The following is a 27,269-nucleotide window of genomic DNA, read 5'->3' as shown; positions in this document are numbered from 1 at the left end:
ACAGGGCACACAATGAAAGGGCGAGCGACAGAGGACAAAGGACTCTGTGCTGGCTTCATGTGTCCCACACTGGGAAAGAGCCCCAAGACCAACTGAAGAGACGCACGTTCAGAAAGACACGCGAGAGAGCGGAGACTTCCTGCTGCCAAAAGGGCAGGCTTTGCTGGCGAGAAATCAAAGTCGGAGATAAAAGTAAGAGGTAGACTGCGGAAACGGAGATGCTGCTGATGTCAGGAACGAGGTTCCTCCGTGGTCACGGAGCCGACCACCACCTGCCTCCGGCCCCCTGTTGGCTGGAGACCCGACACCTGTCCTGGGCGCTGTCCTGGAAACACAGGGGCCGGGTGCACCCGGTACCTGCAGCGGGAGTGGGCGGGGTCTAAGTGGTGGGTTCCCCGGTCTTCCTTACTCTATCCGGTTCTCGACCACCTCCCACTTGTAATAGGGACCGGAAGCCTCCGAGCCCTGGGCACCCCCTGCGGACGGCAGGCACTGGCTCCCTCCACCTTCCGCCAGGCCGTAGCTGCCTGAGTAACAAGGCTTCGGCTTTGCCAGCTGCTCCGCCGCCGGAAGCCGGCCCCGCCCGCCCAGCCAGCCCACCTTTCCGTGGCACCCTGCACGGATGTGGCCCGGGAGCGCTGGATCTCCTCCTCCAGGCGCCGCCGCTCCTCCTCCAGCCGGGCCACGTCCTCCGCCGGCCTCCTCTGCTGGATGATGAGCTGCAGCTCCTGAAGCAGGGCCTCCTTCTCCTTGATGAGCTGAAGCCGGTCCCTGTCGGCCTCGGCCATGCCCGGCCAGGACTCGCTCTCAAACTGGGCCAGCTGCCTCTGGATACTTGAGACTCTGCGAGACAGGGACACAGAAAAATCCATGAGCTTCATGAAAAAACATCGTCTTCACACATCCTCAGCACCATCACACGGATTCTAGAAACTCAGTCCGATAAATATGGGAATGATTGCACTGAGTAAAACCTCACACGACAAAAATAAAGGATCTGGAAATGAGGTGTAACAAAAATGATGTGTAAGTCCTTTGCGACATATGCCCCAGCCTATGAGATTCAGGATGACAGTAACCATATCATGTTTGTTTCAAAGAACTGACCAAAAGGCTGGCAGACCCCAACTCGCCCACGTGCACGGTGCTGTTTCCTCTGTGTACTGTTCTGGAGCGGGATGGAGCCGGCTCATTTCTCTCTGTGCCCCTCCCTCTGCAGTAGCTAAACACCGTGCTGCACACGTGAGAGATGCTTCTGGCCTCCTGCCTTCTCTGCCATGCCTAACTGCTGAGCCCGCCTTAAGAAAATCCCAGGAGAGAAATGCGCCCATCACAGGATTCTGTATCGTGCCAGAGGCCTTGACCACGCATGAAATTCAAAACGCCTGGCAGAGGGCAGATACTCAACAAAAGCTACATGCATGAAACGGAGAATAAACACGCCAGCAAGGATATGAAAGAATGGGACTCAGCCCTGGTGAGAGTGGATGTGGTGTGGGGTAATCTGGGTGGATACAAACCGGTCAGCTGCACTGTGTCAGCACGACCATCCTCAAGGTGTAAAACTATGGCTCTCGTCACTCCCCGTGTGCCTAAATGTCCGCGTGCCCGCTTGGCAGACAGACTGGTGTCCTGAGGTGGTGCTGAATGCAGAGTAAGTGAAAGAGATGTGACTTGTGTTTTCAGAGCATCCTTTCATACCAGGAGTAGAATGTTTTAAGCCCTTTAAGTTTACATATGGCTAAGGATGAGGGCTACTTCCGGGCAGAAACAAGAACTCCAGACCTGACCAGAACCCAGCGCTGTGGAGGACAGAGATTGGCACACGGGCCCAAAACCAAAATCCAAAGACTTCTCTGAGGTGACAGAGAGCTGTGAGGACAGCTAAGTGGCAGGTGCACATAGCCCTCTAGCCTCTAAGGCAGCGGTTCTCAAAGTGGGGTCCCTGACTGGCAGCCTCAGCATCACCTAGGAGCTTGTTACAAATGCAAACCTCAGGCCCCACCCCAGACCTGCTGAATGCCACACTCTGTGGATTGGGGTTGGGCAACCTGGGTTTTGACAAGCCCTCTAGGAGTTTTTGATGCTTGTTTGACACCCTCTGCTTTCAGGCAGCCCAGCCTGGTCTGGAGGATGCTAATTGGCCTTGGAGCTCTTAGAGGCTTGCATTAGGCACGGATGGGATTATCCTCACTAAAACAGGAATGGCAAGAGTGCTTCTGAGACTGCACTGTCCCGTGCCCAGGGCACATGTCACTGATCAAAGCTGGCATCCTTCCTGCTGGGTCCAGACTTCAGAATCCTCCTCAACACTGTGCTTCCTGCAGATAATGCCAGTCAGCTGGCATTGGTCCATGTGTTAAGGGCTGTCGGCCATCCCCGCACCAATCCACGCTCTTCCTGAACTAGACATAAGCACGGGACTAGTCAGCCTGGCTGTAGGACTGGGCAAGACTCCTTCTTCAAGTACCAAACCAATCGGATAACCCACAGGCATGAAGAGGAAAGAATATACAAGTTATAGTTTAAATGCACACATTTTACTCAAGCCCAGTTCCTCAAGAAGGTAAAGAAAATAGCTGAATGTCAGTAGCTTTATTAGGCAAGTTCTTTTCTAACGTAAAACTAATTTTCTGAAAATGTGTTGGAAAATGGTGCCAAATCATGTCACTGAAAAAACTAATGACAGATGCAGCTGAACAGGGTTAGGAATCCAACTGGGCTTAGGCATCCACCTCTGTCTAATTAGTGTAATTAAAATTTATGGCAGGCATATAACTGAAGCCCAAGGAAACACTCCAAGCAGACTCATAAATTAGCGCCAAATCAGACATCAGACCCAATGAAATTTCTGGAACATTCTACAGTAGATCAAGCCAAGTCAAAGGTAAGGAATAAATATAAAAGAGATGTACAGTGAGCAAATGCACTGGGTCCTCACAATTTTTCATTTCAATGTATCTGATCCACAGGAAAGCCTATCTGAGCACAAGTAAAGTTAGCAGCATTACCTGGTAATATATACTAATAATTCTCGTACTACAGGCAGACATATTTTTCAAAGCACTCCTTTTGAGTTTTCTGAAGTTTACATGTAAGGAGATCAAGATTCCATTTGAGTTGGCCAGCTCCAGGTTAGCTGCCATTTCACAGGGATTCAAGTTGCTGAGGGTGGCTGGAGATCCAGTCCTAGATAATCCTATTCTTTCCAGTAATCTCAAGTAATATCAGAAAAAAGAATAAGGAAAAAACTGAATTATGAGAGGGAGGAGAAGCAAAGGGCAAATTTCAAAAGGTCTGCCCACTGTGCGCATAAAAGAAATAATACAGTGGCCAGAATTAAACAGTGTACTGTAACTTTCCAGAGCTCACAAGAAAAGTATGTAAGGACACATGGTGAGGGATGACTTCTATAGCAGAGACAACCTGGATGAAGCTGACTTCATGTAACCCATCTGGAAAAGTTGTCTGGGCTGTACTGAGTACTAGGCAAGCACACTGTGCTTAAGAACAGTGCTCTTTTAATAATCAAATTTTACAACAACGTGAATGACTGCATACTCATCTCAGAGGTACCTAAGAATCTAGAAGGATACTGGCATATATTGGAAAGTGCAGTTTCTTTCTCTAGATCCACACTCCGGAGGCAGACATTTGGGTCATGCTCTCAGCCAGGGTGAGAGAAGCACGTGTCTGTCTGTCTGTCTATCTGTACTGGGAGCCAAAAGCTCTAAACCTCCTTCAGCGGTTCCTAGTACAGTTGCCAAGGAACAGATGGGATGGCTTTACCTTTGAAACAATAAGCCCTGTCTACCGTGCTGCTGGCTGGGAAACGAGCCACCTGCAAGGCGGACCCTTCGTGTGTTAGGGTTACTGGAGGGAACAGACCTTCCACCTCAGACCACATACAGATGTACAGTTACGATGTCCCTTCCTTCTACACCCACGCCCAACAGCTGATGCGTAGTACAAGTTGGAACCCCACTCCTGCAAGCGCCATCAGTCCAATTCTGGGTAATACAGGAAAAACCATTTCCAGAAAGGCTGTCTTCTGAAATACCTTTTCAGGAAAACTAAATACATGGAAACAAAGCAAGGTCACGATTACAGTTTGTAAAAAAAAAATAATCTTTTCCAAGTTCTTTTTTTTTTGGCCATGCTGCGCGGCTTGCGGGATCTTAGTTCCCTGACCACGGACCGAGCCCAAGGCCACGGCAGTGAGAGCGGCAAGTCCTAACCACTGGATGCTTAAGAGATGGACCGCCAGGGAACTCCCCAAGTTCATGTATAAAGAGAACCGAGATCAATTACTCAGCCATTAAAAGGAATGAAATTGGGTCATTTGTAGAGATGTGGATGGACCTAGAGTCTGTCATACAGAGTGAAGTAAGCCAAAAAGAGAAAAAGAAATATTGTATATTAACACATATATGTGGAATCTAGAAAAATGGTACAGATGAAACTATCTGTAGGGCAGAAATAGAGACGTAGACGTAGAGAACAGACATGTGCACACAGTGGGAGAAGGGGAGGGTGGCACGAATTGGGAGATTAGGTTTGGCATAAATACACTACCATGTGTAAAATATAGCTAGTGGGAACCTGCTGTATAGCGCAGGGAGCTCAGCTCAGTGCTCTGTGACGACCTAGATGGGTGGGATTGGTGGGAGTGGGAGGGAGGTCCAAGAGGGAGGGGATATAGGTATCCATATAGCTGATTCACTTCACTGTACAGCAGAAACTAACACAACATTGTAAAGCAATTTTACTCCACTTAAAAGAAAAAAAAAGTAAATAAATTTTAAAAAATAATAAAGAGAACCGAGATCAATTTAAAACTGGCAAGGTTTTTTTTTTTCCCCTGCGAGTCAGCTGTATTCTTTACTGATTCTTATTTTTGATAGGTAATCCCTTTTATGGCCTACATATATATATATATATATATATATATATATATATATATATATATATATCCTCTCACAAATGTCTTTAAAGGCTTTAAAACACATGTCCCTGTGCTCAGGATAGTGAAGAAATGAAAGCAAGTCCTCAATCAAGCATTTTGGTCTCATATTTATTGTGTGATTTCTAAATTCCATCCCCCTGAACAGGCCTAATGTAGACAGAAGCCAAATATGAATCATTTTTCCCTTACTATTTTTGCCCAAACACCTTTTCTGTTGCAACCCAGGCACCATTAAACCACGAATGGAAACCTGCATTTATGCCGCAGAAACTGCTTGGACCCTTACAGTTCACATGGAAATCTTAAATATGACTTCTTTTTCGAAGAAGAAAATGCACTTTTAATATTACACAGTTTTGAGGCATATTTTACATATCCAGAGTAACCCCCAGGTATTTGAATTTATACCTAAATTCTGTGACCTACAGTATAAATTCGCATGTTCCTAAAATACTGCTGCTTTCTGGAATAGAAATGGAACTCCAGGCAAGCCATGGCCCTGACTGGTCGTGATGGGACGTGGTGGATCCCAATGCCATGTTCCAGGACATGGTCCCAGCTTGGAGCCTCGTGCCTTCAGATGTCAATTACAGCTACAGATTTGATACCTTTATGTTTCCTCTCCTTAGTTTTCTTTTTTGCAAATATCCATTCAAATGAAAAGCAAAAGTTCAACAAAGTCTCAGCTGAGATCTGAGTCAGATGGATGGTGAAATCACTTCAGCTCACCGAACTAAGTATCAATAAACCAGTGTCCATTCGGCTCAACTCTTTATCCTACACTGGAGATTCACGGAGTCTGAATCTAGAAGTGTGGCATAAGAAGGGCCTACGAATACCCCAACATCCCTCCCTGCCCTCACATCTTGTCCCCTCTGAACGAACAGATCTTCAGAGAGTGAGTTCTGTAAGTGAAAAGCAGATCGTCTCCAGGCTTCTTTCTCTTGGCCTGAATGGCGAAGGTGCGCTCCTTTCTTTCTCACAGCCGTGCCCCACTCCCAAACCCAAACACATAGTCATTAGAGAAATTAAGGGAAATCCAACGGACTGATCAAATTCAGCGACAACTGAGGAACAGCAGGGCCCGTCCTGGCAACAAACACTGAGACACGGAGAAACCGGACGGGCCGAATGTTTTGTTCCTATCAGGACCGCGAGTGTTTCTATGGAAACAGCTAGTTTGTGCACTGTACAGTTCCACTTAGTGCTCTTAGGTTAAAGATAAGGAGCCAGGCTTCCCTGGTGGCGCAGTGGTTGAGAGTCCGCCTGTCGATGCAGGGGACACGGGTTCGTGCCCCGGTCCGGGAGGATCCCACATGGCGCGGAGCGGCTGGGCCCGTGAGCCATGATGGCCGCTGAGCCTGCGCGTCCGGAGCCTGCGCTCCGCAACGGGAGAGGCCGCAGCAGTGAGATGCCCGCGTACCGCAAAATAAATAAACTAAAAATAAGGAGCCATCTGAGTCATCAGGATTGCTTCAAGAAGACTAGCTCCTCCAAACTGGCTTTGAAAAATTCTCAAATTTTTAACCAATAATGTGAAAATATTCCTATCATAAGGTCTGCCTTGGGAATCCAAAGCCATGTTCCTAAAGGGAAAGGAATAAGCAGTTGTTTGGGTACATTTCACATGACCTAGAGTTGAAAACACAAAACTAGTCACCATGATAGTGGCGGTTTGGTCTAGAGAATCCTCTAGAAATCACACCACTGCTTGGAATTATAAGTTCCACTTCCATAAACTTCCTTTAAATCTGAATGTACGTGAAACCCTCATTGTCCAGAACATTTACTGCATTTTGACGATTTCCCAACTCTGAGAAACAATCTCGAATCTAGATATACAAGGAAATACATAAGTGCATCAACTTCTCTCCACTTAGAAGTGGCAAAGCCCAGGAGCTTTTGCAGAGGGTAGGAAAGCTAAACTTCGCAGGATGGAATGATTTCAGAAATGGGAGCTGGGAGATTGACATCTAAGGGTGGGGCAGCAGAAGGAAAAGACAGAACACTGAACGTGGCACTAAAATAATGAAAGCCTTGGAGTGGGAGAGAAGGGAAGGATGCGTTTTTCTGTGCTAACACTGCCACTAGAAGTGATGCCTTCTCTTCCACGCACTGGTGGGTGAACGGGGGGGGCATGATGCTTTCCTGTATGTGGGACACCCTTCTCCAATGATGCTTGTCATGGAGGTGGCCACGTGGAGAGTCCCTGGACAGAAACTCAAAGCCACTGTGCTCTGACTGTGGTCCTCATTACTCAGGTTTTGGAACATTAACGTTGGTTCTAGATTTAGTTCTTGGCAAAGATCTGCTTGCTGTTGCTCCCTTCCCAAGTCTACGCTGTTCTAATCATGTGTCTCATTTAGAGGCAATCTGAAAAAACACACAGAAAAGGCAACTGGAATAAAATCCCTGACCTGGTGCTGGGTGGCTATGTTCCTGACACCTGATGACCATGACCCTCCCTAACTGTCACATGTATACCAGGAGCGGGGATCGTAGGGTTGTCCTGACCACACTACAAGGGGTATTGAGTCTAGCGTCTTGCAAGATGTGGCTGGCACTTGTAGGACCACAGCTGAGTAGGTTACAAGTCAGAAACTCACTCACCTTCCAGTCAAGCCTTAACTGTAAGCAATTTCAGTGACTGGAGGCCAAATATGATTACCCCACGGGGACTGGAGCCAGGCACTGCCACCACATCAGGGGACCAGATCCAGACTGCCAAACACAGGGTGCTGTAATCAACGACTTGGCAACAACAAGAACGCTTCAAGGATGTTTTTTGTTGTTGTTGTTGTTGTTTGGGTTTTTTTTGCGGTACACGGGCCTCTCACTGTTGTGGCCTCTCCCGTTGTGGAGCACAGGCTCTGGACACGCAGGCTCAGCGGCCATGGCTCACGGGCCTAGCCGCTCCGCGGCATGTGGGATCCTCCCAGACTGGGGCACGAACCCGTGTCCCCTGCATCGGCAGGCGGACTCTCAACCACTGCGCCACCAGGGAAGCCCCTTCAAGGATGTTTTTAAGCAGGAGAAGGTACAATGAAAGCACCGAACTGATTATCAAAAATTGAGATCCATCTTCTAAGTGGTCGACCATAAAGCGAGCCCCAGAGAACTCTCTCAGGGGCCGTTCTTCCCTGACCCCTAAGAAATTTGCCATTATACAACTTTCCGCCCTGATCCCTGCTCCCCCTGGACTGAGAAAGCCCTTCCTCAACGTCTGGGCAGCCGGAATTCCAGCATCCCTCAGGGCCCAGCTCCAATGCCATTTTCTCCAACACCTAAGAACAGGACGCATCACAGGGGGTTCCAAGACCACAAGCCCTTTCCAATGACCGTGAAGGCCCAGGAAGCATAAGCCGAGCTTGGAATGATGATGTATGAGGTGACTGTGCCCTGCCTCCGTCAGATCCCTAAAGACATGCATGTCTAGATGCCCTTTCTCCTCTTGAGTCAAGGGGAAATATCCCACGGCTCACACCAGGACGAGGGCCTTGGGGAAGGGAGCCAGGAACACAGCAGCTGGCCCGGAGCTGACTGGGCCCCAGGACTCTGTCCACTCGCCCACTCGCAGGGGTGAAGGCCAAAGAGCAAGCGTGACCAAAGCAGACCCCGTTTACTCATTCAGTAAATATTCACCAGGTACTCAGCTGCTGGAATTATAGCAATGACCTAAACAGACAAAAACCCCTGCCCCTCATGGGCTTCCCATTCTCGCAGGGAAAGACAGACGATAAAAAAGCAAACACATAAGTACAGAACAGGTTGGGTGATTACATTTGCTGGGAGAATCAGGGTGATGGGGGTGGGGATGGGAGTGCAGCTTTATTCAGGATCATCAGAGAAGCGTCTCTGACACAGTGACCAGAAGGAGAGCAGAGGCCACGTGACCATTTGAGGCCAAGCATTCCATTGCAGGCAGAGGAAACAGCGAGGGAGGGCAGAGGGCACTGTATTAGTTTCCTTTTGTTTCTGTAACAAATTACCACAAACTTGGTGGCTTAAAACAACACACACGTGATTACCTTACAGTTCCAGGCGCCAGACGCCAAAAATGGGCAAGCAGGGCTGGGACCCTCTGGAGGCTTCGGGAAGAAGCCATCTCGCAGCTGTTTCCAAGGGCTGCCCACATTCCTTGGCTCGAGGCCCTGCCACCCTCACATCTCCTTCTCTGCTTCTCCCTCTTATAGGGACCCTTGTGATTACACTGAGCCTCTCTAGATAATCCAGGGTCATCTCCCCATCTCGAGATCTCTAGCTTGAGGCCATGTGCAAAGTTCCTTCTGCCATGGAAGGCACAGAGTCACAGGTTTGGGGATTAGGCCATCTGGGGCAGCATTATTCTGCCAACTCCAAGCACTAAATCAGGAACGCGCCTGGACGGTGTGAGGCCTGGCATGCAGGGGGGCCAACGTGGCTGGACGAGGCTAACGCCCTGAGTCCGTGGAAGACCTGCTCCTGAGCCCTTGATGTCCACACACAGTAGGGATTTCGGAGCAAGATAAGAAGCTCAAGAGTAAGGTTTCTCGAAGGCAGAAAGAAACTCTGGGCCACCCACATCTTTGCTGTGGGGACCGTCCGGCGCATTGTGGGTTGTTTAGCAGCGTCCTTGGGCTCCCGCCTGGGATGTCAGCAGTACCCTCTCTCCAGTTATGAGAAACAAAAACATCCCCCCGGGGTGGGGGTGGGGCGCAAAACCCACCCCCACCCCTTAGTGGATGACGGGATCTAACATGTTTTGAAAGGAGCACTTGTCTGAAAAAAAATTCAGACCTGGCAATTTAACTAACCAAAAGTCACACAAAATTATGCTCAACTGCACCATGAGTGCAAAAGTGCACCATTCTCAACAGGGAAAAAGCACGTGACAAGCGACAGAACATCTATGCCCATCACTCCAGAAAAATATACAAAGAATCGTGGTATTTAACGATGAGGAGGAGATACAGAAATCAGGGCTCTCAACTGCCATTGGTGGCAGTGTAAAGTGTGTAAGTTACTTTGGAAGACGATTCACTGGTATCTATCCGAACTTTGAATGGACATGTCTTTAGACCCATACGTTTCCTTGCTATGTATCTGTCGAAGGAAACAGCCATCTCTGCAAGGCTGGGGACTATAAATAGATGTGCACCATTTGTGAAAAGGAAAAACTGGAGTCATCTAGATGTCCATCCGTAGAGGATGGCTATAACCATTGTGAAAGCTATGCATCATATCCTGTATTTAACTATATTGAGCTTCATTTATTTCAATGTTCAGGTAAAAACTGGAAGGTTTCATAGCAAATCATTAATGGTGAGAGGTAGGATTAGAGAGGAGGATAAAATGGGAGGTCTCCAGTGATTGCATCTTTGACAAAAACAATGTATTCATGTATTATTTATGTGTACATAGATGTACAAGCATATATGTGCATGTTTCTGAACCCTGTGTGTCTAACATATATGTACTGTGTGTGCTCACACACACACACACACCCCAGATACCGCCTGGGGTATCCCCACCCCCAGGCAGAACCACTGGCACCCTCACATATTTATGTTAGCTGTGGGGGAGTTTATCTCCCAACAGGTTAAAGACTATATATATATATATATATATTTTTTTTTTTTTTTGGTCGAGCTGCACGGCATGTGGGATGTTAGTTCCCTGACTAGGGACTGAACCCGGGCCCCTGCATTGGAAGCACGGAGTCTTAACCACTGGACTGCCAGGGAAGTCCCAAAGACCATATGTCTTTATGACATCACATAAACCACAGAATTTCTTTGCAATACCTGGAACAGGGCAGGTGCTGGGGAGAAGTATAATCTCCCAGCCTTGCAGCAGTTTCTGTGCCCACTGCTGCGGGATGTGTGTGAAGCTCCTGGGGTCACCCATACAGATCTGCCCGGCTAAGACGGCACAATCCTCCAGCACAGGGCAGGGGCCCTCGGCCTCAGCACCAGTGACGTCTGGACGACTCTCTTTTGGGGGCCGTCCTGTGCGCTGTAGTATGCTGAGCAGCATCCCTGGTCTCTACCCACTAGATGCCAGGAGCACCCACCCCAGAGCTGTGACAACTAACAACGTCTCTAGACATGGCCAGAAGTCCACCGGGGCCGGGTGTGAAGTCGGGCCGTCGCACCCCTCTCCCATTCCCCGCCCCACAATTGGGAACCATTGTGCTAGTGGGAAAAGAACAAGGCAGTGCTTGTGTCTGCCAACCCAGGACCCCAGGACGTCTTTACAACGCATCTCTGATTTCTAAATGCGGCCAACGCAGCCCAGAAAGACGTTTCTGAGAAGCCCCTACTGTCCCACAAAGGTTGAAGCGCTGGGGACAGGACTCTCCTCTGCAGCTGCATCGCATTTCCTAACAAGGTTCTGGTGACCTTGAAATACTCCTTCCATTTAGAAGATACTGATGAAGTGCAGTGTCCTCCCCTGCATAATTTTCTTAAATAATGGACTTTCAGCCCAAATGTATTATTTCGATATTTAAAAAGTTACTCACTCTGTACCGACATCATCTCTGGAAAACAAAGAAATCACTTGCTGTGGTTGGTAAATGTCACAGCAGAACAGTAACGATTATGTCAAGTGTAGCAACCGTCAATTTTCTGTAGTTTAATACAACACAGCAAATTCCGATACCCACACAGTGCAGCAGAAACATGCAGGAAGGAGCCGAGGAATATTGAGGAGAGACAAGAGCGGCTGACAAACGCCAGCCAGCGAGCTCCTGAGAAGGGATGCGTGAGGCCGGGGAAGCAGGCGCCGAGGGAAGCGGTCTGCGTGGAAGTGCAGTGCCCGCCTTGAGCGCATCAAGGACATCATGAAGAGCAAGAGCCGGGAGGACCGGGCAGAGGTGCTTTGGGCAGAGGCCGCAGCAGCTCAAGCCGGCCCTCCAGCAGGCAGTCAGATGATCTGCTTCTGTTGCTATTTTTACATTTGCTAAAAAGGTAACAAAGCGGATTTCCAGACATCCCTGAATGATACACCATACTGAGCGGCCCGCCTATTTCGCTTCCAGAACCACGCCCTCCCCCTGCCCGCCCCCTGCGTGACATTCGCTCCTCCTCCCCGCGCCCCCAGACAGCAGACAGCAGTTCGTATGTGACTAAAGAAAGGTTTTCGTGAAGCGTTCCATATTTTTTAAGAAGAATAAAAAAACCCAAAACTTTTTGAAAAAGATAGGCTTCACAGCTTTCCGAAGCACATATTTTGAAATAATTTGGTTTTAAGACTCTTTCCAGAAGGCACAAAAGAGAGAAAGTCCCTAAAAAAAGAACATGAAAGCTAGGGCAGGGTCAGAATACTGAACACGGTGCACATGGGGAGAAAGGTGACAGGCTAAAGACACTGTGCCTGCGAGGCCGGCAGCCCACCTGGCAGTGCTGCCCATGAACCCTGGCTGAGACCGGGAGGGAGGGAGGGAGGGAGGGAGGGAGGGAAAGACACATTTTGAAAATGCACACACAAGGTCAAGTCCCGATTTTCAGAAGGCGGGTGATGGACAACACAGGTCAACAGAAGCGACTGAGCTTCAATTCTCTCCATCAAAATGATGTAGATTAGGTACCGCTATCACCCGTTGACCTAATCCTTTCTAAACTGTCTTTTAACCCAAGATACGTGGCTTTTTCTGTTAACCTATGGAATAAGCAGCCACATATTCAAAAACCAGGTTTGCTTAAGCTGGTCTGAGGGACTGATGCTCAGTCGGAAGGCAGGGAGGGGGTTCTGAACTACCTGAGAGTATAAGGAGAGCCGGAAAAGTCTCTGTTTTTATTAAATCCCATCTTCATAACTGTTTGCAATATTGAGAGTTTCACATTTTAATGCACATGAAATTTTGTCACATGTATTCAGAAGCTACGCATAAATGAAGAACCTTAATTCTGTACTATCAGACACTGCTTTCTGCTAAGAAGTGGATAAATCACAGGCTGGAACTCCGCGAAACCACTTTCCACAGGAGAAAGGAAGTAAGCAGGAGGCAAGGTTTGAAAAAGGAGCTTCTTACCTCTTTCTGGCTTCCTCATACTGCCAGTTAAGCCTGACTCGGTCCACGAGCCTTGTTTTATCATCAAAGACGAACTTTGTGGAACAGAAGAAAGAAAGAAAATGGGGGAGACACATTAAAAACATATTTTCAAAATAGAAAATTCACTTAAACTTCCAGCAACAATGAAGAATATTTTAATTCGCCTTCCAATTTCCATTTTGCAAAGGTCTGGAAGGAAACACACCAAATTACAGCCGCCACCTCTGGTCAGTGGAGGTTGCGAGTGGGGCTGGGAACACTTTTGCTGTCCCAACACTGGTGGGTTTTTTTTTTTAAACCAGTGGAAGTATATTCATCTATTGTGTGATTCCAAGCAACAACAACAAATTAAGTTTTAAAAGAAATAGGGAATTCCTCAAAGTTGATAGAAAAGCAAAAAAAATCATCCCGCCTAGTGTAGTCTATGCTCTCACTCCTCAATCAACACAAAACAATGGTGTTCTCCTAAAAAGTCACAAGATCCGAAGAAGACGGACTAGCTGTGTGAGGTGTTGGCTACGGGACTCCTTCGACTGCTATGCAGCCCGTTAAAGAATCAAAGGTGAAAGGACGGAAGGAAGGCACGGAAAAGCCTGGGACTGGCCGCCTCGCCTCAGGAGTCAAGAGTTGAAATGAGGAGCTCTGATGCGATCACTAGTTGCACCTAAATATTTTCATACCAATTACACTGAAGCCAACAAATTCCCAAACAAAACAAACAAGACCTGCGTGAGAGGCAACTGCAGCTCACCTTGGTTACGTCTTCCTTCATTCCTGGAAATACACGACTCTAGTTTCAATAAATCGGCTCCATCTGTAGATCTGACCTTACTCGGCCATACCTTACGGCCACTACTAAGTTTTTATTTTTTTAAATGACCTCGTGTCGACAAATATTTGGAAATATTCTACTTGTATGACTGGCAATGAATTCACTGATACGAGTTTTGAGACAGGTCAATGGGGAATTTCCTTATATCTTTATCGCCTTGAATGGCAAGAAGAAATGCCTTATACGAGACTATGAGCATTCGCCAATGAGATGTGTCACGATTTTACACATTTCAGCAGCCTCACCCAAGGCCTCTCTCCACAGTGTCCTCAATGTAAATGCATTTAGGCTGCAGCACCGCATCTGCAGAAACTCTCTACACTGGATATGAGCTACTTGTCACCTTGTCACCTTGTTCATTAGAGACCCCTAAAGCCGGCTCATCATCAAGACAAATAAATGTCATTTCTTAAACATCTTCTCAATGCTATTTATGAACCTCTAAGCTCTGATTTTGCACTCTTCTGTGAGAATGAAATGGACATTTTAATAAAAAAAAAAAAGCCTACAGCCAAACGGATCCAACAGGTTCCTGCTTCATGGATCCTACATAGCCCTACGACATGTACCCCAACTGCTAAATTCCAACATTAGGCTTGTACTGCTTACAAATCTGTGCTTGCAAAGCCGTGGGCTCCAAAAGCATGTTTGATTACATCAATGCCCATCCCACAAAACTAACTCAAAGTGATAACTACATGAGGTAGGCAAACGTCTAAGACAGCCCCCAATGGCCTTCACCTCCTGGGATTCATCCCATGTGAAATCCCTCCCCTTTGAGAGTGGGCTAGACCCATGACTTGATTCTAACCAAAAGAATACAACAAAGATGATGGGAAGTCATTTCTGTGATTAGATTACAAAAGACTGTGACTTCCTTCCTGCTGGAGACTCCCTTGGCTTCCACACTGTGACAAAGCAAGCTGCCGTGCTAGAGAGGTCTATATGGTAAGGAACAGAAGCCCTCAGTCCAATAACCTGTGAGAAACTGAATCCTGCCAACAATCATGTAAGCCTGAAAGTGGACCCTTCCCAGTCAAGCCTTCCCATGAGGCTGCAACCCTGGCTGACACCTTGACTGCAGTTTCTTGAGCGCCCCTGAAGCAGAGGACACAGCCCAGTTTCCTGATCCACAGTATAAATGTGAGATAATAAAAGTGTGCTGTTTTAAAATGCTAGGTTGGGGATGTTTTGTTATGCAGCAATAGCTAACTAATGCAGTTATAGCCTTTTGATATATTTTTCTATAACATGATGTAGTAGAAAACACAGAGGTTTAGGGATCAGAGACATTGATTCAAACCCAGACCTGCCTCTCCCTGGCTACATGACCTTAGGTAACCTGGCACCTTGACCCCCTCGTCTGTCAAAAGAAGATGGAAACCACTACGTAAATTGAGGTAACAGCCATGAAGCTGCCAGGGCCAGCCCCAGTAAACTCATAAACAATGATAATTTACTGCTGAAGTTATTATAGCTGTATAACCAGCCACTCCCCACCTGACATTTTTAGAAAGTCTTAGCTAAATCATTACAGAACCTTCGATCTTACCTGTTGCTCTCAAACTAGTTAAGAGTCTCTAAAAATTCTAATTCTAACCTTATGTTGAGCAGCAATGAATTATTCATGGAATTCAATAAGTATCATACTTTTTTCCTTCTCTCATGCCAAAATCTTTAGGCAAAAATGCCAGACATTTTTGACTTACAGATTCTTCTCTGTTTTAAACCAAGATACCTAGTCAAAAAATGTCCAAGTGTACTTTTGAGAACAATTAGGGGAACACAGCAAATAGGGCAGTTCAGGACATCCAAGACACAGAGGCATTATTTCCTATATTATACGCCCCTGAAAGGGGCACTATTTGTCGACATTTTAAAATATCAGCTAATTATTTAAAATCCAGAGTTTTTTAGTCAATGGTTTTCCTTTCTTTTTGTTTCTTTTTATTTATTTAATTTTAGGAAGGCATTCTGCATTCCATTGATATTTCATCTTTACTTAGTAAGCCCTAAGAAAAAGAAGCCATCCAAACTGTTTTTCCATTTCTAACAAATAAATGTAAAACTTCACTCAATGCCATTACAACAGTAGTGTCTTTAAGTATTCACCACCCTGCTTCAAATGATGGTTGCCAATTTTGTTTTTGTGGCTAACTCCAGGCTTTACTAATTATCAAAAGGGGCATTATGAAATTCTTCCAAGTCCCAAACAAAATTAATTTCAATTCAATTCAATTTCCTGACATTCTCTTAGAAGAATAAGAAATAGCATCAAAGTATAAGCCAAGAGTGACACAGCCACAAAGCCTCTGAAAATCACTGGCCTAAGCCAGAGCTCAGCAAACTATGGCCCGAAGGCCAAATCCGGCCCACCACCTCTTTCTGTAAATAAAGTTTTATTGGAATTTTACTGGAACAAGCCCCATCCACCCATTCACATATGGCCAACGGCTGCTTCTGTACTATGACAACACAGCTGAGTAGCTATGGCAGAGACTGCATGGCCAGCAAAGCCTAAAACACTTATTATCTGGACCTTGGCAGAAAAAGTTAGCTGATCCATGCTCTGAAAAGTCATAGGTCTGCCAAGAAACATCTAGACTCAACTCTCAAAAGGATTCTGCCTTTTCTAAGAATGTGAATCACAAGGATAGAGGTAATAAGCCATTCAATTGCCTCCCAGGCCCCTGAACCTTCAAGATGGCTAGAAGTGGAAAACAATATTCTTTCTTCAAACTTAATGGCACAAAAGTCAAAACATTTTTGAAGGGAAAGTGGAAAATTTAAAGAAATGGGTGACGGCCACACGAAAGCAGTCCTTTTCTCTCTGGGCACACTCAGTTCCTCCCCCTGCCCAGTGAGTGTACCTCGCCGATGACCTCAGTCTGAGACCCAGCATCGCAGAACTGGTGAGGTAAAGACTCGCCCAGCGCGCCCGCACTGGGAGGGAACTCTTGCAGAGGGTCGGTAAGAGAACAGCTATTCCTGAAGCCATCGGTCAGCTTGGCCAGGCTCTGAAACAGAATGAAACAAGAGACTTGAGCAGCGATGGCGATGCTTCTCTTCCCTTTCACAGCGGTCATTTCCTTCCTGTTCCAGGTCGGCAGCTTCATTACTGGAGAGCAGGCCGGCCCCAACTCCATTCTCAAGAGATTCAAAAGAAATGTCGATCAGCACATGCACCTTTCATGAAACTCGTAGTAATTTAAATCAGACGGCAACTGAGTTCTCCTGGCAGCATGTGAATAATATAGAGAACAACTGTGGTACCACTTCTACGGTTTTTTAAACCTTTGTGTTTCCTAAAGAAAAAATAAGCATTCCCTCCAAAAAAGCCAAATTCAAAACAGAGAGTAGAAAGGCAGTTGCCAGGGGCTGGAGGGCTGAGGAAAATGGGGAGATGCTGGTCAAAGGGTACCAAGTCCCAGCTGTAAGGGGAATAAGTCCCCGGATCTCATGAACCTCATGTCCATAGCATGGTGAGTATAGTTAGCAATACTGTAGCGCATGTTTGCAAGTTGCTAAGAGAGTAGATCTTAAAAGTCCTCACCATGTAAAAAGAAAGGTAACCGTGTGACGTGATGGATGTGTTAACTAATTGTGTTAGTTATGTGTTAACTTATTGTGGTAATCACTGTGGTAATCATTTCACAATAGATGTGTATATCAAACCATCACGTACACCTTAAATTTATACAATTTTATTTGTCAAGTGTACCTCAACAGAGCAAAGGGGAGGGGGGAAAGTATTTCCATCCAAAATAGTCTATCAATAAATAAGTCCAAAAGAGACGAATGCCGCCTTGAGGTCTTTAGTACCACACAGAAGGTGAAAACAGCTCCCAGACAATATTTACATATTCTTATAACCTGGCTTTTCAGTCACAATGCTACAGGGTCAAAAGTCATCTTATATGGATGTCAGTTTACCAAAAATTAGAGTAAGCATAAATTCTGGTACAGGGAACCCTTTTGGGTAAAAGTTAAAGAGAAATCAGATTTTCTAAGATTTTTTAAAGACCTGTGAAAAGCAACTATACCCCCATAAAAAGAAATCTAAAAAAATAAGAGAAAAATATGAAAAAAAATTTTTTAAATAAAAGACTTGTGAATGCATTCACATTCAGCAGATATTCCTGCAGACACTAGACGCCCACGCACAGTGTACCCCAGGTAGCTGCCTCGGGATCTAGACAAAGGTGTCTTGGAATGGGCCAAGATTGCTACAGTCATATAACAAAGATGAAACAACTTATTTGATTTTACTAGATGAAGACATTGCCTGTGCGTCTCCCTGGAGCAGCTCAGAGAAGATGCTGGGGTCTGAAGCTTCTTCCAGAAATTCTATCTCCAGCCTCCGTGGTGGGGAACCCACTCGAGGCAACTGGGTGGCTTGGCCAGCTCTGCACTCTCAGAAAGAACGGGGCAGGGACACCAGCTCCACGTCCCAGGCGAGGCCTCCGTGTCCCTGGGGTGAAGTACCACCTGCTTCACGCCAGGGTTTGGGCTTGGATCACATGGGTGATGTCCGCAGAGCACCTCGCCCAGTGCGGCACACAGAGGCCTCGGCAGACGGCTGCTGTTCTCCTTGCTACCAGGCCTCGGAGAAAATCTAACAACTGACCGTTTACCTCTCATGACCTGGAAATACAGGGCATCTGAAAATACAGATTTCTGGGTCCCAACCCCAGACAGTCTAATCCAGGAGACCTGGGGTAGGGTCTGGTAATCTGCAATTGAACGAGCAGCCTAGGGACACTCCAGCCTCACGCCCTTGACGTTAGGAAGCACTGCCGGGCAAGGCAGTCATGTGCGCACCTGTTGCACTCGGCCTACGAGTCTGAGCTTTGCTCCCATGTCCTTCTGTGTCTTACATGCTACAGAATCGAGACAAATGCCTCCCAGCACCAGGTGCTCACTCGGTGTGCTGAGCCGAAAAGAAAAGCCACAACAGAGAGCATCAGATGCATTCCGGCACCGAGCAGGAGCCCGGCATGGGTATCTGAAAAAACTCAGCTGTTTCTAAAAATAACAGAAACTACAGGAGTTCAAGGGGCAAAAAAACAACGCAATATAAAGCTACAACGAAAAAAAGTCTGTCCTCACGGTGGAATACTATGCAGCCATATCCAGGAAGGAGGGAACTCTGAGTCCAGAGACGGGAAAAGGTACAGGGCATAACGGTTAGGTGCGGAAGCTACCACGGGGCAGCAGGCACAGGCCCGGCTTTCTGCGAGGGCAGCTGGCCACGTGTTCACACTTTCAAGTGTCTGGAAGGGTGTACAAGAAGCTAATGAAAGCAGCTACAAGAGGTGAGAGAATGGGGTGACAGCAACTCTTACAACAGACGTTGAATTATTTTGATTATTTAACAATACAAATGTATCACCCATTGTTGTGGCCTTAATTGTGTCCCCCGACAAGATATGTTGAAGTCCTAACCCCCAGAACCTGGAATGTGTGCTTATCTGGAAGGAAGGCCTGCAGATGGAATCAAGTTAACATGAGGTCATGCTGGATTAGAGCAGGTTCTAATCCAATGATCGGTGTCCTTATAAGAAGAAAAATTCATACACAGAGACACAGGAAACCACGTGATGACAAAGGCAGAGACTGGAGTGATACGTCTACAAGCCGAGGAACACCAAGGACTGCCAGCAGCCCCCAGGAGCTGGAAGAGGCAAGGAAGGAGCTTCCCCTAGAGCCTTCAGACAGAGCGTGGCCCTGCCGCACCTTGATATCAGACTTCTGTCCTCCAGACTCGGAGAGAATAAACTTGTGTTGTTCTAAGCCACCTGGTTTGTGGTTCTTTGTCATGGCAGCCCTAGGAAACTAATACGCATATTTTTAAATATTTATAAATATGTACAGACACATATACAGAAGATATCATATATACATATATTTCATACATACATGTATGTCTTTAAAATATGTGTGATTATATAATAAATATATAATATATATATAGTAAACATATATATATATACATATATATTTTTTTTAATTATTAAATAAAGTTAAGAGATAAGCAGGTGGGCAGACAGACAGACGGACGTGGGCTCTGAAGTGCACCCGGGCCTCTTACTTGCATCAGATCCCGCCTCTCCTTCTCGCCTGTACAAATGGCTTTCTTGATGGTCCTGAGCTCGCTCATTATAGCCTGAGCCTCATCCAGTTTGTAATTGGTGTGAGCACTTGACATCTTACGATCAATCCTGGTTCGAAAAGAAACATGAGTCATTCTATGCGAGATTACAACATTCTATTAAACAGTAACAACCCAAAACTTAAAAGCTTCAGAGAAAGGTGGGAAACAGTTAAAAACAATGTTTTGACAAAGAAAAACAAAGATCCCATAAGACCTTCCTTGTTCGTGGTGAACACCAGATGAGACTGCTGGTGGACGGCTCCCTTTGCTCCAAGAGCATCCTCTGCAGGTGAGGACGTTCCAGGCAGGGTTCCTGTGTTCTCTACTAATGCTCAGGCAACGAGTTCACTGGCTTAAAAATTTCCTGAAATTTTAAATTTCCCTCTCTGAGAGCAGGATCATGTCTTATTCGTTTATCCCCAGCATCTGGCTTAGTGGTCAAAAATGTCTATTAAATAAACATACAAATGAAATCTGTGTACAAGAAGAATATATGGGAAACAGCAAAAAGTAGTGAACTTTCAACAGGGACACCCTGTACAAAACTTGGAAACTCTTATGGCTCCTCTATCTTTCTTTTATTCTGGTTCTAATTGATCACTCTCTCAATCTACTACTCCCCTTCTACTCAAACATCCATTCATCCTTCCTTCATGCTTCGCATTCAAGCTAACTTCCATCCATCCTTCCTTCCAGCCAGCCCACCCCGGGGCGCACAAGGCCTGGTTCTGGGTGGTGGAAGCAGAGCGCTGACAGAGACTAGGCTTGGCTCCGGCCTGCAAAGAGCAGGCAGCCTCCTGTAGCTCGTCCTTGGTCACATCTTCCATACCTAAGTCTTAAGCCTTGGAAGCCCTCGGGGCTGAAGAAGAGACTTTGGTCCAGAAACAGAATGAACTGCTTCTCTGGAAAGTCACCAGATCCACCATGACACAGATTCTAGCTCTAAACTGCTTCCCCCATGTTACCCGAAAATCCAGATGCTTAACGGCCAGCCCAAACGCCCTTGTGTTCCACTCACAAGAGCATCCTGGCATGCTGGTGAGTACAGGTGACACTCCAGCTCTACAGTGGGACCCTGGGCGAGACACTTCACCTCTTTAAACCTCAGTTTCCTCATGCCTCAGATGAGGACACTAAAACTGTCCCTCCCACTCAATGAGAAATGTAAGGAAAGGGCTTACTTAGCAGAGACCTGGCGTATAATGTCTGCACTGATTATTATTACCAGGATAATGCTCAGTCTCCTTACTCATGGGAGAAAAAGTAAAAAGTGCACCAACTCCGGTACTTTATTATCATTAACAAATTCCTGGCTACAAATGTCACAACTCACAGCAAAACTCAGCACCAGAGCTGATCTGAGCTATCAGCACCACTGGAATGAGAGAACAAGCAGGAAATCATTCCCTCTCTTTGAAATAGGGCTTCAGGGCTCAACAGCACCGCTATGATTGCCATCTGCAACAAACAATATTTATGAAACCTGGTCCCGAGTCCTCTTCCTTGGAGAGCGGATACAGATGCACTGGGGGACCCCACACATTGAATGGTGACACCCCTACATCCCAGCATGACCTGGCCATGTGTTTTTCCATTTCAGCTGTTCTATGGAGAACCAGGAGTCTCTAATGCAAGGCAGGAACAAAGGCCATCCATCTCCCAGCACTGCATCTGTCTAGGAAGTGGCCCAACTTTTCTTGCAGAGAGAATCTAGACTCATTTATGTAATAATATCTCCTTATATCCATCTTCTGATAAAAGGCTTTCCAATACATCTCATTTAATGTCACAAACCACAACCCACATAGGTTGATGAAGTCTGTAGAAAAGGGTTACATCATTTCCATACAAAAAACCCAAGGCCAAAAAAGTGTGATTTCTCTATAACAGTTAATGTCCAATGCCTTTGCTAACCAGGCCTACTGGCTCCTCCAGAATGAGAAATACAGCAAATGGATCGTCACCTGACACTGACACCCACATAGAGAAATGAAACTCTACTGCACTGAACTAAATGTTTTCAATTCCTTAATCATCAGTGCTAATCAAATGGTCAGAGAGTACAGACACACAACCACTGCTAAGGCCGCGACGTAAGATGCTAACCACATCAGCTCCAGCTTCATACTTAGGTGTTGTGAATTCCTTACAGCTTTTAGCAGCTACAGAGCCTAAGTGCAGCCATCAGTAAAGCCAGGCGCTGCGCCAGCTGCCTGTCAAGGCACCAGCATCTACAATGGGAATGGCCGCTACCTGGAGGAAAACAGGCCCCGATTCCCATCAGGGAGAGGGATCCGCAACCCTGTAATGCCTCGCATCGGCAGACACTGCAAAGCGCGTCGGAGAACGAAAGTTCAACTTTAAGGCCACGGACCCGGGCCCTGACCTCAGCTCCACCCAGGTGGCTCTGAGACCTCGAAAAGGAATGAAGATTGACCGAGAGCAGCTGTTTTCACTCTGTCCCGAGGGTGTCCTGGAGTGGTGAGCTGGAGTAAAGGGAGAACCCACACAGGGCTCGGGGACCCTCACCCCTGCTTCGGCAAGCCCGTCCCTTTGCTCCGTCTCAGACAGTCTGCTTCCACAGAAGGTGTCATTTGAGGGGAAGGAAAGGGGAAAAGATTCCACTGTTAAAAGGTGTGAAAGCTATTAGAGAAGATGATCTCAAAGTTCTAGGAATCTCTGAAACACTATTGTTTAAAAATAGTTACGTATTATTGTAGAATATATAATTATGTAAAAAGTTATTATTATATAAATATAACCTTATATAGCCATATTTGATACAGTACATATTATTTGACTAAATCATATAATTATATCAATAGCATATTAAAATAGTTCAGTGTATCAAGCACCTACTACTAGGTGACAGAGTCTTGTTGCATGCTTTATGTCTGTCATCTCATTTAATCCCCTCAACAGTTTTATGAGATGAGCACAATCTTCTCAGACTTTATAATGGAAAAATTGAGGCTCAGAGAGATTAAGTAGCCCAAGAGGACAAGCTGAGATCTGGAAGAGCCAGGGTTCAAACCTACACCTCCCAGGTGTCAAGCCCGAACTGGATCACCAGGTGCAGCGATGGCCCTTGCTACCCCTGGGTGCCCTCCTGCTCACAGTGGCCAAGATAGGGCCCACCTGCTTTATCATCTAGCAAAAACTTCAAAGGACAGGCACCCTCTTCCATCGCATCTGCAAAATTCACTTATTTGGGAGTTTTCTCCCTTTTTCCAAATTCCCTCTAAAACTTTGGTCAAATTCAGAGGATATACTCAATGATTTGGTACTTTCTAAAATATCAATATATTCCATTTCGTGAAGAAAATCATAACATCTGTGACTGCCAAAGAGCTTTTTCTTTTTTTAATTTTAATTAAGAGCTCAAAACAGCGCTTATACATCTCAAATAAGATGACGGAAAGTTGACAAGGGCTCAACAAAAGACGGCATTAGTAAGAATACAAGTTATTACGCAGTGCGACGTGATGTGCATGCTTCTGTCCCCCCAGCACCCACGCGCTGGAATCCTAATGCCCAGGGTGACAGGATCAGGAGGCGGGGCCCTTGGGAGGTGATCAGGTCATGAGGGAGAAGCCGTCATGAATGGGATCAGTGCCCTTATGAAAGAGGCCCCAGGGAGCTCCCCTGCCCCTTCCGCCATGTGAGGACACGGCGAGAAGATGGCCATTCGTGAAGTGGGAAGCTGGCTCTCACCAGACACAGAACCTGACTGTGCTGGTGCCCTGATCTTGGACTTCCAGTCTCCAGAACTACGAGAAATGAATTTCTGTTGTTTATAAGCTGGCCGGTCTATGGCACTTTGTTACGCAGCCTGAATGGACTAAGACCCGGTGTAAAAAAAAAAAACCCAGGACACAGACCACACAGCCTTTACTTTTCACCCCTCAACATTTTGCAGCAGCTTCGGGAAGGTTAAGTGACTTGCTCAAGGTCACACAGCCAATAAGAGGCACAGTGAGCTTCACACTGAGGCCCCTCACACCACACTCATCCTCTTCTGTTGCCGGGCTAGCAATACATTCAGGGTCAAGGCCTCCAGACTCGCATTGTGTCAAATCTGAGGGCCACCCACATAGCCAGTCAGATGTTGTCCCAAAGTAAACTGGTGCTCTTTACTGGCTGCCTTTGAAAGAAACGGTTAGAGAGAAAAGAAGGCACAGCTTCAAATGCTGACCACACACCGCTAAGAAAGCATCTTCAAGATGATTCTCATCAACCTCCCCCTCCCACTGCCCTCAAGTGTCCATATTTGTTGTTCAACTTAAGATGCCAAGAGAAGGGCTTCCCTGGTGGCGCAGTGGTTAAGAATCCGCCTGCCAATGCAGGGGACACGGGTTCAAGCCCTGGTCCAGGAAGATCCCACATGCCGCCGAGCAACTAAGCCCATGCGCCACAACTACTGAGCCTGCGCTCTAGAGCCCGCGAGCCACAACTACTGAGCCCGCACACCTACAGGCCGTGCTCCGCAACAAGAGAAGCCACTGCAATGAGAAGCCCACGCACTGCAACCAAGAGTAGCCCCTGCTCGCCGCAACTAGAGAAAGACTGCACGCAGCAACGAAGACCCAACGCAGCCAAAAATAAATATAAATTAATTAATTAAAAAAAAAAAGATGTCAAGAGAACTGGTCTGACAAAAGTAAAACCAAATGGACTCTTAAACCCACATCTTGAAGAAAAGGGCTGCCAGGCCTCGAAAGATATTCCACGTTAATACCACACATTACAAGCCCCAAGAATGAGAAGTGTTGTTACAACTCTACCTTTTACATCACCAGCCCTGGCAGGGGGCCTTGAACGACCCTCACAAAGCTTCCGGCAGCTTTCTATCAGCAGCCGGTCCTGCGTGGAACGCCAGACCCGTCTCACGATGGGAACAACGCTCTTTTTGTTTCCGCCCCCATTTCTGTATGTTTTACTGTTATCTGAGGAGCGCTGGCCTTTTAGCATGGGCTGTAGCTTCTGTGCTACGGTAATGGGATACTGCTGGTCTAAGCCTGCGCTACCTGTGAACAATCCCGTTCTCTTCTGAAACCACTAAATCCCCTCGGACAGAAAATGCTAATTCCGAAGTCTAATGCTGCCTCGTTGTGGTATCGAATGGTCCGCAGAGTGCAGTCACTCTCTCTTATTGCAGGAGACACACGGGCTTAACTTCATCACAGCATCCCAAAGCGGAAGAATGTCATCAAGCAATTAAAAGGCTCAAAGCAAAGAGGCTGACCCAGGGGCTAAGAACACACCTCACGGAAAGTGGGTACTGGCGCGTTTAACGAGCACCCCTTTCTGTGATCTGAACAGCAGTGATAGAAATAGGATTTCTTAAAACACAATATAACACAGTAAGAAGCAGAGAAGGAAACGCAAGAGGGCAGTTAATAAGAAGGCACCTGGGCCGATGCAGAGACCTCCCCGATGCTCGCAGCCCAGGCCCTCGCCCAGGGGGTCCCGGTGTCCCAGGAGCAGTGCCACACGGCCCCCGGGCTGGTCCCCTCACCCCACCAAGCCCTGCCCTGCACCCGGAGCTGGCTGCATCCCGAGGACCGAGTATGGAACCAGGCCAAGTCCACATCCTCGCACAGCGTGACACTAGGCGAGGACACAGATGACAAGAAAGAAACCACCGGGTCAGGCAGCAACTGGTGGTTCAAGGAAAACGAAGCCAGGTATGGGGATAGAGGGTGGGAAGAGGGCTGCTTTTAGATACAGGGGTGAGCAGGGACCTTGGCGAGGTGTCATTTGTCCAGAGAACTATGGAAGGGAGGGGACAGGCACGAGAGACTTGGGGAGAGAGTTCCAGGCACAAGGAGCTGCGAGTTGCACTGCGGGCTGACGCAGGTGAGTGAGGGGGAGACTGGGGGAACGAGGTGAGGATGGGGGCCAACTCATCTGCAGTCTAGATCATATTCTAAGTGAGAGAGCCACCAGGGGCCACGCAGCAGAGACACTTTACAAGAACCCCATGGCTGGTGTGAGGACGAGCAGCCACCATGTCAGCACTTGGGGACGTTACAGGTGGCACGGTGGGAAAAAGCTCCGGTGGCACAGAAGCGTGGGAAACTCAGGGAGAAGTGATGTTAAACGAGCTTCCCGGTTGCAGGACACCTCACAGTCGAACAGGAGGAACATTCCAGACGCCCAGGAGGTCTAGCGTCACTAAAGAGGGAGTTCTCCCCCACCCATTGGCACATCCAGCACGTTCTTGGGCATCACCCATTTGGGAAGCTGCAGACATCCTCATTCTAGCTCCTCCCCCCTTGCCCCCGGGTGCTAGCCATGAGTTACATGAAGACAATTTTTCAAAACAAGCTTCAGAAACTTTGGGGCAGCGATACCCAGTAGCTCTCTCACTGGAAAAGTTTGATTTTTCTGAAGACTTTCATGACTTGTAAACGTTGCTCCTGTTTTCTGAAGATGTTTATAAAGGGCTTCAAGAGAAATGCAAATTACAACGACACTGAGACACTATCTCTCACCGATAAGACTGGCAGAAATGCAAAAGCGTGAGTGACAACACATTGTGCTGGCCACGTGGTTGGAACAGGAAGACGCATCTACTAGTGGTGGGAATGCAAAATGGCGCCACCCTCCCGAGGAGAATACGGTCAATGCCTTTACCCCGTGACCCAGCAAACCCACCTTCGGGAACTTATCCTGAAACCTCGTGTCTACACGTGCACAGCATTACGTGAAAAGCTGATGGGAAACATTACAAATGGATGTATCAGGCTGACAATGCCAGACCCCACTAATAATCTTCACACCACACAATAAAAGAGACAACCAGAGAGTGTGCACCTCCTGACCAAAAGGAAAAGAAAATGAAACTGAACTTGAGTCAGATCAAGCCTCTCGGATTAATGACACCCGTTTACGTAAATAGCAGGGGACAGTGGAGCGTGTTAAGTGACGCCGCGCACGTTCAAGCAGCAAAATCCAGTATCAGGGCAATTCTTTGGGACAAGCAAAGTAGCTTCTTCAACAAATAAGATGTCAGCAGGAAGAAAGGGAGGAAAAAAGAAAAAAGGAGAGGAGGGTAGAGATTAAGAGACACACTAATCAAACGTACGGTGTGGACCTTGTCGGAACCCGGACCCAAACAAACCAGGGAGATGGGAACACTTGCTGGAGAAAGGACAACATTAAGAGATTGCTACTAAGTGGCACAGGTATTATAGTTATGTTTTCAAAAGGAGTCCGTTACTTTAGGAGAGACATTTATGGATGAAATATGACTCTGGGATTTGCTTCAATAATGCGG

At 47.0% G+C, this 27,269-nt stretch overlaps 1 protein-coding gene across 4 annotated transcripts in view; it reads right to left on the bottom strand.

Moving 5' to 3' along the window:
* WWC3 (WWC family member 3) overlaps positions 1-27,269 on the bottom strand; it is a 120,596-nt gene that overhangs the window by 28,862 nt on the left and 64,465 nt on the right. For all 4 annotated transcript variants that reach the window (XM_082865231.1, XM_082865232.1, XM_082865233.1 and 1 more), the window contains 4 exons: positions 19,925-20,054; positions 16,704-16,850; positions 12,981-13,054; positions 601-843 (listed from right to left, as the gene is read on the bottom strand). In XM_082865231.1, the coding sequence (XP_082721357.1) occupies positions 601-843; positions 12,981-13,054; positions 16,704-16,850; positions 19,925-20,054 (594 nt within the window). The remainder of the gene's footprint in view (positions 1-600; positions 844-12,980; positions 13,055-16,703; positions 16,851-19,924; positions 20,055-27,269) is intronic.

This window comes from Leucopleurus acutus (genome assembly GCF_964270905.1).
Source record: "Leucopleurus acutus genome assembly, chromosome: X".
NCBI classification, from domain to species: domain Eukaryota; kingdom Metazoa; phylum Chordata; class Mammalia; order Artiodactyla; family Delphinidae; genus Leucopleurus; species Leucopleurus acutus.
This window is presented reverse-complemented; position numbering and strand designations above follow the sequence as displayed.